This window comes from Oculina patagonica, chromosome 14, assembly GCF_052425735.1.
Source record: "Oculina patagonica isolate OP01 chromosome 14, crgOcupat, whole genome shotgun sequence".
Lineage (NCBI taxonomy): Eukaryota > Metazoa > Cnidaria > Anthozoa > Scleractinia > Oculinidae > Oculina > Oculina patagonica.
In genome coordinates, this window is record NC_135771.1 from 8,917,905 (window position 1) to 8,930,404 (window position 12,500).

Genomic DNA, 12,500 nt, shown 5'->3' on the forward strand with positions numbered 1-12,500 from the left:
TAACTGAGCCACTAGAAATCGGAATGTCCCCGGCTTTAACAAACATTTGTTACCAAAAGAAATATTTTATAGATGTTGACTATATCCTAGAACACTCTTAAGGCTTGTAGGAAAGCACGCACAAGCCCGAATTTTCTTTGAGCAAATAGACAAAAAGGTGCAGTGCTCAGAGTTGACTATTGCTCATTGAAACCGAGGGCGAGTAAACTCTAAAGGATTGCAGTCCAAAGGCTACAATTCTATGCAAATTTAATTTGAGCAGAAAAACAAGAAAAAGTTCAAAGTGGATAATTGACGGAAGTTGAAGTCCCCGGCCGAGTCAACTTTCAAAAGTCGGTAGAAACCGAGAGCAAGCCATCTAATTTATTTTCCATAACCCATAGACCGATCTATTCAACAAAAGATCAGTGAAAGTGGTTTATTTTTTAATTTTGGTTTGTGATTTCGGCAATTAACTTGCGCGCGCTCCCAGGGCAGTCTGACCGCCCTTGAGTAGCCAATCAAATTAATTGCGAGTTGACCTAATAGTCGGTCTTTAGCTAGATTATGCTAAGAGCGATTAGAGTACAATCTCAATTCTCAATACAACTTGCCCCCGCAGTTCTATGTTCAACCACATGCCGGCAAGTTTGCCAAAATACTTAATTGGTCTTAATTATGATGGGCGAATCGTGTTTTGAAAACATGGTCAACACACTGAAGTGAAAGGACCTGAAAGCTGTAAAACGATATTTCGCTTTAGTTGCTTGTCGATGTAGTCAGTGCAGTGCATAAGTACCTCAGCAGCCTCAGTTAAGATTTAAAAAAGTTATGATAGTGTGCACTGCAAACAGCATGTGTATCTTTTCTCTGGTAGGCCTGGCCAGATTATTAAAAGAACTCGAGATTAATTTACACTTTCTGAACAAGACATTAATTTAAATTGGCGTCTTGTTGAATAACTATTTTTTTAAATACAGTACCGAGACTAATTTTTTAAGAACTTTTTTCATGTTTTAAAATCTTTACTATGAGGTTTGACGGCGTAAATGCAGCAAGCTTTCAGTGCAAACGACGGCTTTCGAATCCAAACAAAACAAGCGAGCTATTTATCAAGCCTTCGCGAGACATGCAAGCAATCATCGCCTTTACGAATCAGACAGATAAAAGAAAATCCTTTAATCCTCAAAGCTGTACACAAACTTAATCCCTAGTGTAAATACTTCTTAGCATTCTTTTATACCTTTTGTATTTTAACTAATTAACTGCCACTTCGTTGATTTCGCTTTCACTTTCAACCAATCAAATTGTTCGATTGCCCTTATTTCCCGCTCATTTGCATGAGACATGACGTCACCAAGCTTTCGTCACGTGATTAACAACAAGTAAGTGGGCAATAAATAAACGCTTGACGACAGAAAGTGTGGCTTGAAAAAATACAAGTAGAGTGTATTGGGAAAATTACTGCTTTTAACCGAAGGATGAGCATTTCTTGTCTACACTGAGTGTCTTTTAGGATGTCGGCGCATAGTAGTGGTCTTTTGCCACCGGACGAGGTAAAAAAATGAGCTGAAAATCTGCTAATAGACCGGTGCAAGTATGATTGTGAAATTGAGCATACTTTGTCCTTTTGTTCAGTTGGCAGATTTACACATATTTGTCGTTCCCTTGGATCTGTGGCTCGAAAAATACCGTACAGCCTTTAACAACATTGCTTTGGAGTCAGTTTCCGCGGGATTTGTAAGGTAATTGTGCCGTTTTATCTTAAAATTGAAAAGAAATAACGCGGAATACAAGCGCTCAAACGCGTACAATTTTGATTCTTTCCGCTTCCTTTTATACATTGTAGTTCCTGAAACGTTTCTCATTCAACGCATGTTTGTGATCGTTCTAGGGTTCAACCGTACGTTTCTTTGAATTATCTACGAGATCACATCGAGGAGCAATTGGGGCCAGAAGTTGTACCAGAGGACTATGTGTTTCTACGATCCGTTGGAAGATGTATGGCCGTGGTGAGTTTGCAATTAAAAATAAAACCTCAATACCATATCAAACCAAGCTACATGTAAGCTTATTATTATTTTGTGTCCCTTTTACGAGGTCAAAGGATTTAAATTTGCGGCATTCCCCGAAAGAATTACACGAGCTTTACATGTAAGCTTCTGGTTTATTCAACTGTTTCTTTACATCTAAGATCTTGTGTTTTTCCGTGTTAATTCTATTTTATTGGATTTTCGCATATTGCTCTATAATGAACTTGAAAACATCTGCCAACCAAAACGACAATGACTTGAGCTGTAAATTACCTATTAGTTAGTTTTCGCAGATTTTAATTATTTAAGGTTATGGGTTCTCGAATTTCCTAATCTTACCGACTCGGGAGCTCTCAAAAGCCGGGGCAGGTGTTCTGTCAATTTTTTCCAGACAATAATAAAAGATGACATTTCGAGCTTAGTTCAGCTTCTTTCTGTTAGCTTTCTTTTGCGTTGTGTCAGTTTTCAGGATATTCTAGTTTGTTTCTTCCAAACAATGATTGTTTTAGCCGATTTTATCGTGCTTGGCTATCAAAGATATTGGTTTTTCTTGGTAGACATAAAATTTAATTTATTCATTTCCAATATTATTTATTGTCGTAATCTATTGAAGTTAATTTTGTGTTCAATATTCGTTATAATTGCCTTTGAGATTGTCAAACAATATTCACCTATGTGATGAAGACTTTTTTGTTTTTAAGTTTTATGCAAATGTGTGAAAGTGTGTAAATAAGAAATAATGTGTTAATTTTTGTGCAGTCATTGTGAGAAGTTGAACTAAGTTATCCCATGCAACCAAAATTTCACAATTTTTTGTTCCAGAAAATATCCATACTTTTCTAATAAAGGATGTTTGGTTTGACTCCTGCCCCTTTTTCCCCAGAAATTCCAGTTTAGCTTCATACAACTTGTACTTACTTTGGCTTTTGCGGCCCCCACCCCATCAGAATTTCCTATGACCTGTGGGGTGGGTATGGATGTTTTGTGGAACCACTCATCATTAAATTTTATTGTAGAGAATAGGAAAACAATAGCGAATTACCATTTTGAAATTATCAACATCAGGTTTTTTCTTGGATCCTGTGGCAGACCTACAGGCAACATTTTCAAATTCAGACAAGGGACACAAGAACCCCCTTGGCAGGGCCTCTGTAGAAGGGTGTGTGTGTGAGAGAGAGGGGGTGGGGTGGGTTGAAGACAAAGCGAGAATTGAATTGGTCCCTTTCTTGCTTTTAAAGGGGGTCTGAGAGTGAAGTGAAACCCTCAATAGGAAATGGTCTGACCCCATGGGTCTTACCCCTAGACCCATGAGTGTGATCAGATAAAAATTAATAAATGTTGTAAATAGAAAACATCATAATCATTTGATCAATCACATTTTTGTTTTAAATGATTCTTTTATATTTTAGTGAAAATAAAAGATTGGATAGGTAAAAGTATTTCTTAAAAATTGTCACTCTTATTAATCATCATTTAATGGTTCTTTTTTCAGATAAAAGAAAATCAAGAGCGCTTGCTCAAGGCAAAGGACTTTTTACCACCTGTGGTAAGACTGTTTACTCTGTTACAAAAAGTTTAATGTACAGTGTACCTACATGTAAATGTAGGATAAGTTACTTGTCTTATATTTACATGCACATTAACAATTATAACTACCTCTTTATTCCTTTGCAGGCCTACAGCCCAGAGATTTTTATCCTTCCTGGAACACATGACTCTGTAGCTAAACCAGTGGAGAATGCTGCAAATACCATCATACAAACACATGGCCTGACAACAGGTGCATAATAAACTAACTCATTTTTGTAAAAAAAAGTTAATAAGAATTGCATTAACAAAGTATTATGTTGTGGTTAAAATTTATCTTTGGTTTAAGATTTTTCAATTCAGTTCGATTTTTATTTTTTGTTGTCTTATATTTATTACCATAATCTGAAACAAAGGGAAGTAAAAATCGAACTGGTTTGAAAAATTTTTTAACCAAAGATAAATGCACCATAATTTATAGAAGGACTGCACAAAAGCTTACATTTTATGGTTTCAATGGTGACACTCGAGCATTTGATTCACAGAGTGAAAGTCAGAACCACCCTGTTCAGCATAACAAACTGTTACCCGATAAAAATACTGAACTGTACAGTTTTAAACAGTGGAATTCTTTTTTTAACCTCCAAAATAGGGAAATGAAAATTGGTTCTAGAAAATTGTTGAGGAGTTTGTAAAATTGGGAGTAATCAGGGAGTTTAGAAAATAAAGAAACCAGAGAGTTGAATGAGAATTGGGAGTAATCATTTTTTCAGTTCTTGAAGTTAATGGTTTGAAAAATTGAGGGTAAAGAAATAGGAATTCCACTGTACCTTTTTTTCTAATTACTATTTAATTTCTTTTCTACAGCTGGTATGGCTTCTATTCAGCCTCACCAGTTACCACCAGCAGGATATCCAGCAGGATATATGCAGAATCCACAAGCCCTGTCAAACCTGCTACCTGGGGGTTATCTACCTCAGCAATCTGGCCACATGGAACAGATGGGTTTCCAAACTAGGGATGAGCGCTTTGTTAATCGCGCTGAGAGGACCAGCAGATCTAACAAGTCTTTATCTGATGATGAGGGTAGCAGTGACTATGAGAGACCACAGGGTGAGAGAAATGATGAGGTCGCTGGCAGACGTCAGTCATTAGAGGATAGAAGCGGTGGATCTTCTGAGAATGATGGAGGTGATAGACCAACAGCGATGGAGACAACAGAACATAGGAAGAAACAGAAAAAGGGAAGTCAAGACGAACAGGAAGAGGCTTCCAACGTTGTTCCATCAAAGACAAAAAAGCATAGAATGCAAAAGAAGGGAAGCAGTAGTTCATCAGGAAGCAATCAGTCAGAACCCAAGACTGTAAAGTTTATTCAACCAGAGGTTTATCAGAGCTTACCTGTTCCTGGTCAAGGTGGGGCACTGGTGTCCCCTCCCACACCCATTCCTTCTGGGCGTGTCATTTCCTCCCCATTTCCTGCTCAACGGGCTGAACCAGTTAGTGGACCCACTGGGAGGGACGGTGCTTCTGAATTGAATAACAATGATGCAAGTGGTAAAGCTGATGAAAAAGTTGTGATGGCATCAGACAAAAAGAAAAAAGCTGCGGACCCTAAAGGTGGTAAAAAGAAAAGAAGAGATAGGTCGCGGTCTCCTTCTGTTGAGCGAGCACAACACAAAGAACACAGCAGTCAAAAGGAAAACAGTGCAGATATTATTTATGAGGATCAAAATGATTCAGCTGTGTACGGTGAAGTGACAGTGAGTCGAGTTGAATCTCCTCCAAGTTTAAGTGAAGTTGAAGAGAGATCGAAGTTTGTTCAGTTTCCTTCTCCAGCAAAGGGAGCAAGAAGGCCACCAGTACCTGATGAAATGCAATACGGCAATGCTTTTGGAAATGGATCACATGATATGTAAGTTCTTTTAATCTTTATAGATTAAGTCTATAAACATTCATGTGTCTAAATCTTAATGTAGCACCTATAGCTAACTGCCATGTCTATACAGTGTATGTGGTTCCAGTCAAAAGTTTATAGTTGACGCCTACTCGTGTGATATGTCATCTACACCTGTAGCTCAGGAGATAGCATAATCATCTAGTCTAGAAAGTTGAGGCATTTGTCTTGTGAGAGGCTGTCAAAATATTTTGATTGTCATTTTTTGCTGTTCATAGTCAATATTATTTTTTATTTATTTAACGCTATCTCATATAAGCTTGTTATTCCTGCAGTTACATTGTAGAAGTTTGAATTTTCAATCAATGTTCCTAATGTCAGAGAATAATGCCCAAGCAGTGATGTCAATATTCCATACACCTGATCTGTGAAAATTTTTACAAAAATTAACAGTTTATTTTCTGGCAGAAAGTACAGTACATTCTTATGGTAGCAAATTATGCTAGGTACAAAATAAAGTGACTTTTGCAGCCTCATTTTTTTTCTTTGTAATTTTTTATAACTCAATGTTTGTATGAATAGTGTTCTAAATTTGCTTCTTTCTTTGATTTTTTCAGGGATAATTCTTTTGGAAGAGAAGACAATCTTAATAATCATGTCCTCGAAAACCAAGGATTGGCTGCGGAAGATGACAGCGCCAATGACAGTACTGGGGTTAACGATTTTAGTCTAGATGAGGATAAAAACGCTTTAAGAGACACATCAAAGGGTGTAGAAGGAGAAAGAGACGTGAATGCAGGAGGCAAGAATGCTAATAAAATGGGTGTAAAGGATGCTGCAAAGAAGGAGGGCGCAAAGGGGAATGCTGCCAAAGGAAAGAAAACAGCCAAAAAGCCTGTGAAAAAGCCTGTTGAAACTTTAGACGAGAAATACAAAATACCTCCAATTCCCAAGGTCCCCACCCCACCTCCCATGAAATACCCGCAGAGGGGTAACAAAGACCTCGGTGAGGACACGCCGTCAGCTAAGGATAGGAAACGTCGCGAGCTTGAGGAGCTGAAGGCTGAGTTGAGGAAGGCGAAGAATGCCAGGGTGGACACTGAAAAAGAGAGGGAGTCTAAAGTGCGTCGGGCAAAGATGTTACAGAATCAGATACTGCAGAAGAAGAATCAATGTAAGTGCTACTCATAACAATGTTGGTGTTATTTATTTTTTCTTACAAAGTCAATACATTGTCAAGCAGACAGTTGATGAGTATATAGAAAATCAGCAACAAGGGAACATTTTGTATATTGTCTTGATGTATCATCAGATTCTGATAAATGGCATTAAAGGAAATGTACATGTATGGCAGACAGTAAGGAGAATTGGTATACAAACAGTCATCTCTTACAGGGGTTTCATTAAGGGCCAGCCACCGGGCAAATTGACCGTCTGATGATTTTTTGACCGGGGGTGCAAAACCCTGATGCCAACCTGCTCCAAACATTAATGAATCCCCTGCTCAAAAAGATTATCACACTTTAATTTCCATCCCTTGTGAGAAGATGTGTTTTGATTCAGGGCTCACAGACACTTTCTTGAACCTTCAAGAGAAACGACCATTGGTTCCAAAATCGGGGCTGAAATTGCAGTGTTTTTCTCTTTTGATTCGAGTTTTGGGGAGGTTGAAGAAAACTAGGGTTCTAGAAATAAGGATGATTATTACTTCGGCCAACACTTTTTCAACCTTGTATATGTAGCAAAGAACATTTGGAAAAAGAAGTTTTTTGAGGAAAAGAGGAAGACTGCTGCATTAGAGGAACAAGTGAACAGACTAAGGCACGAGGTTGATGCACAGCACAAGGCCTTAATGTCGTACTTGGAAAACAAAGGTATGTTATGTTGGTTATTAGGTAGGTTGCCTATATTAGCAATTACAACTGTTCCCAGTCAGGGTTTGCCACCCAAATCTGTGCACCTGTGCATCTAGTAGGGAGACTGAACTCCTTTATTATTCAACAGATGCGTGCGCTGCCCATATATGGTCAAAATGTTAACGTTATCTGTCATCCGTACATAACAGATATCCTGCGATATACGTAGGTTGTGAAGATTCGTCCAAAATCTTGTAAAGCGCTGCATAAATACAGTTTTTCTATCTTCAAAATGTGTTTCGTTGACAATTTGTTTAATAATAAAACAATTATCCTGCTCAATCTTGCGGAATATCGTCTGAATTTAGCCGACTCGGTCTACGGCCTCGTCGGCTAAGTATCAGGCGATATTCTGTGCGATTTTGTAGGATAATTGTTAAATATTTGTAGCCAGTTGTGTAACTTGGTTTCAAGAAGAATTATGAGAAAGCTTGAGAAGATCAGAGTCGCATGTCAGAGTCGCAACCTGGTGGGTTGTGGGTAGTTGACACTAATTACAGAGTAGGGCACCTTCCACCTTATAAATGAGATTAAGCATTGTTGGCAGTACCCTTAAAAAGTTTTCAACACCAAGGTGTTCTTGAAAAGCTTATTGTTTCATGGATTTTATCTTTGTGTGTTTAGAACGAGAGGGCGGCAAGCCTCAAGGAGGAGCAGACTTCAAGTCACCATCAGAAAAGGTAATAAAAAGAACACTTCAAAAATATCAGTTATGAGCTGCCAACGCAGAACTTGAATGCGAGAACCACACGCACTTAACGGTTTTCATGGAAGCTAAATAAATGTAACTAATAACTCAACAAAATACGCAAATTTTGCGCATTGTTACGTGTCAATTGCTTGTTAACTAGTCCAGTCCCTGAACTCTCTCTTTTGCGCCCCTTTATAGGGGTTGAACCTAGGCGCAGGAAGAGTTAGTCCAGGATAACTTGCATGTGCATGCTTAGAACGAACCAATCAGAAACGACAGACGTGTGTGGCGTAACTTGCTTGGGACGCGCGCCTAAAATTGCTCGTTCATATATGAATTCAATTATCCTGGACTCTCTCTTCGCGTGCCTGAGTTCAACCACTATAAATGGCGAGCGGAAGAGAGAGTTCAGGGACGAGGCTACGTTTTAACTGGCAAACAAATGTAACTCAATTTATTGTCCTTTTTCCACAGACAAACCAACGCATGTCTCTCGCACGGTTACAACACGAGGTAGAAGAACTAAGGAGAAGAATTGAAGAACTGAAAATGAAACTTACTGCTGAAATGAAAGTATGTTTGCCAGTATTCACTCTTTCGCCAATATATAGAGTGCCTTTCTGCCCCACCCCTCCCTCTACAAGTTTTAAGCCCACGTAGCTGCAGAGACAATCACGAGAGAGGTCGATTGGTGCGCTAAATAGCCTGCGAGCAGGCTCTCTATTTGGGGGCAACGTGAATATTGAACTCTTCGAGCGCCGAAGGCGCAATCCCGCGAGTGCCGAAGGCGCGAGTCGGCGAGCGCGCTAAACCGATCAGAACACGATGCTAGAAACGGGTGGCAAGCGCGGGAACTGTGCCGCGTGCAACAAAATAATTGCACGTGATTGGTTAAGAGACTATGGGAGCTAATCAAATGCGATTTACATGCAGCAGGTGGTAAGCATGGGAAAAAGTGGCGCGAACCAATTCACGTGATTGGTTTTGATTTTGCACGTGATCACATCTGGCTGAAGTTTATCTGAGACAGAAAAAGACCTTTCCTTAGCTAACTTAAAAATAATTGGAAAATGAAATAAAGTATGAAATTAGTTATAGAAAAAAACACCAATATTCTTTTTTTCAGAATCGCGACGCCGCCCAAAAGGAGCTGAAGCAAATACGCCAAGATTTAATGGAAAAGAAGATCAACCTTACACTCACAAAATCGCAGAAAAGCCTGGCAACTTTAGCAAACCCAGAAAACATTGCTGTGTGACAGTGTGGCAATAAAGAAAATCATTGAATTAATCACTGTTGGAAGGATTTCCCTTCACAGTCTTTTGGTAGTGGTTTGTAAGCGACAACGAGCATAACTTCCGGCAAATATCTGCATCAATCAACCGGAAGTTTACTTCCAAGCCTCATTTCCAGGTCTGAAGAAACACCATGGAAGCGAGGCTGATTTCAAAGAATGCTTCCGGGCTTATTTTGTTCAAATTGTTTGGTCCAAAGTAGTCAATAAGTATCGTGAACACTGCCAATAACACATGTTAGCTATTCCGGTAAATAATGACTACAGTATTTATTATTTAAAATCAGTAAGAAGTTACAGACATGTGGTGTACATGTACTTCGTCGCATAGCAAATTTCGTATTTAAGCGAAAATTTGGCGGCGGGTTTAAAACCCGTTTGCATGGGAAGTAGTTTAATATTAAAAATCCTATTTTGTGTTGCAACAAATTATTGTAAATAAAACGTGTTTTCGTAGCATTGTTGTTGTGGTCTGTATTTTTTTTTTTAATTGCAATCACACAAAAGTACATCACTTACAAAAATACAAAAAAAGGATGCCCACTACTCACTACTTACTATTTACAACACTTACACTACTTACAATGCGATGATTTTTTAAATACAAAAGAGACTAAAATACTATAACACTATACATGGCACAGGAGCTAATTGACAGAACTTACACTGCACTTACAAAAAAAACTGAAATTGTCACTAAACTAATACAGCTACTCACTATAACAAACAGATCTAATGTAACTAAAATGATAAAGGATAAATATATAAGACAAAGAAAATGCACCTTAACCTGGCTCTTTTACTTAATCAGTGGTACGAAAGCTACCGCATCGCTTATGCAGAGAGTGGTCCACTTTGCTTCATACTTTCAATAGCTAGAGTTTTTAATAGCGATTTGTCTTTCACATTTGACTTTGCTTTCCAGTAAGGAAAGAAAGACCTTTATGCTAGGAGTCTCTGACTGATTTCTTGCGAGATATAGATGATATTAAGCAATAAGAAGATAGTGATTGAAAGCATGAGAGCTGGTGTTCTCAGTTGTGGTCTGTATGCGTTGCCCCCAACCAAATAGGCGTGGAAGTTCAACTTTGTAGGGGCTTCTTTATTGATAATTGCAGGGTTGACACGGTCAGGGAAAAGTCAGGGAAAAACAATTTTTTTTCAAGGTTAGGAAAAAGTCAGGGAATTTTGCAAAAAGTAAGGGAAAATCCTACCTCATGCCAAAGTCTGTGAAAAGCCAGGGAAATTTGGCTGAAACAAGAAAACAAAATGGATTTCTGGGTGAAGTCAAATGCCATGCGTTAAAATCTCGTGAAAAATGTAAGGGAAGACTACAGTAGAACCCCGGTAACTCGAAGTCTGAAGGGAAACGAAAAACAGTTCGAGTTAGCGGGGTTTCGAGTTATCGGGGTCAATTTAAAATTCAATTTGCCAAGTTTATAATCGATAGTTTATCGATTTTTTAGCTTTTCAGTCCACAGTACAGTGTAAATTAACTCATCTCGTCAAAAACTCCCACACGATCATACATTTTTATGATAAGAGTGGAAAATGACTGTCAGATACGTGATCTATTCGTTGCTCTAATAAAAATCAAATTGCTGTAGTGCTCGTTTAGTGTTTAAATCCGATTACATGAGAAGAAAATCTATTAATGGAATATTTCAATGGGCATCCGTGGCGAGCTGCAAGTACCAAAATTCGAGTTATCCGAGTTCGAGTTACCGGAGTTATACTGTATCTATGGTCTGCAAAAGAAGCTGAAGCATATGTAAAAAAATTTAAGCGATTTTTACAAGCTTAATGTAACGTTTGTTATGTATTTAATAGCGAAATAAAGACATTTTATTTATTTATTATTTATTACTAAGGGCGTGGTACTTGAAAGATTTTTATACGGGAAGGTACAGTCCCGTTTTCTACCCCTTTCGTATTCCATTTTCGACAGAAAAGGTAACCTTTCATGTGCCTTCGATAAAAAGTGGTACCCTTTTACATACCTGCAAAAGGGACACTGCATCTTTTTTTTTTACTTGGGTCTGTTCGAACTATTTTGAAAGATCCTTTAAGGTGATTCCACGGTATTGCATTGCGCATTCTAGCTGCGCATAAGTTTTCGCGTCATTTAGCGCGCGCACGAGCGCGCGCGCGCACAGAACACTACGAGATTCCCTTTAGGCTAAGCTCGGTAGGGAAATAAATGGTCATTTTCTCTTAAACGAGCACGGTGACCCCCATTTTTTAATGCAATAATTTAAATGTCATACGGTTGTCTACAATATATTGCAATTTAAAGAAAAGTTTAAAATTCTACATTGTAAAAAAATTCTACATTTAATATAAGATCAAAGTCTATTTTGTTGAACTAGACTAATTTTTTAATGCAAAAATGATTTTTCTCGAAACAATAGCAATCCCCATTTGGATTACTAAGGTTCCTAATATATACCTCGTGGGTCGTATATTTACTATAATGCCATCCATTTTACACAAAAACTAGCGCGGTGACCCCCATTTTTTTCGACGTTTTTGCTTGTTTACAAGCTAAAATGGTAGAATAGGGGTTATGTGGACAAGATTTTGAACCACATATTTGTAAACTCTCAAGGGACTTTTTTAATTTCTCAAGGGACTGTTTTAATTTCTCAAGGGATTACTTTCCGCTGTGGGTGATCACTTGCGATGTAGTGGAAAAAACGTGACTTGTCACATTTACAAACGTTATATAACAATTTTAAAAGTGACATGTCAGCTTTCTTATCTCAACGCACGTGTGTCTGAAAGGCGATCTATAAAAAGCGTCGCACAAACAATGGATTGCGTAACTAAAACACGAATAAATAATCACTAGCACTTACATCGTTTAAAAATTACAAACGTCAAAAATAAACCATACCAAAAAACTCGCTCTTTTCAAAGATATATTGAAGTTAAAACAAATGCAAGAGATGGGGGCTTCTTTTAGCTTAGGAGCGGTTAAAAATTAGGCCAAATTTGGTCGCTACATGCATCATCAGCCTAGGTCGTTAGGGACGAGACCTCGCGTTGAGCCGTTGACAGCAATGTTGCATGAATCGGCTTTACAACATGCGATCGTATCTACGCAGTTCGAGTGGAATTTCAGTCAAAGACAGCAATATTCTTTCGTATTTCATCTTCAAAT

General features: G+C 38.3%; 1 protein-coding gene across 2 annotated transcripts in view; it reads left to right on the forward strand.

Annotated features, from left to right (window-relative positions):
- LOC144639159 (uncharacterized) overlaps positions 1-9,781 on the forward strand; it is a 15,388-nt gene extending 5,607 nt beyond the window's left edge. Inside the window, exons 1-11 of one of the 2 annotated variants that reach the window (XM_078498414.1) lie at positions 1,388-1,535; positions 1,618-1,724; positions 1,874-1,991; positions 3,505-3,558; positions 3,687-3,792; positions 4,407-5,454; positions 6,054-6,610; positions 7,179-7,310; positions 7,977-8,032; positions 8,518-8,616; positions 9,170-9,781. In XM_078498414.1, coding sequence (XP_078354540.1) covers positions 1,497-1,535; positions 1,618-1,724; positions 1,874-1,991; positions 3,505-3,558; positions 3,687-3,792; positions 4,407-5,454; positions 6,054-6,610; positions 7,179-7,310; positions 7,977-8,032; positions 8,518-8,616; positions 9,170-9,301 — 2,448 coding nt within the window. In that variant the 5' untranslated portion in view covers positions 1,388-1,496 and the 3' untranslated portion in view covers positions 9,302-9,781. Of the gene's footprint in view, positions 1-1,387; positions 1,536-1,617; positions 1,725-1,873; positions 1,992-3,504; positions 3,559-3,686; positions 3,793-4,406; positions 5,455-6,053; positions 6,611-7,178; positions 7,311-7,976; positions 8,033-8,517; positions 8,617-9,169 lie in introns of those variants that run through there. The other variant, XM_078498415.1, reaches the window with a different exon arrangement.
- Positions 9,782-12,500: the final 2,719 nt, after the last annotated feature.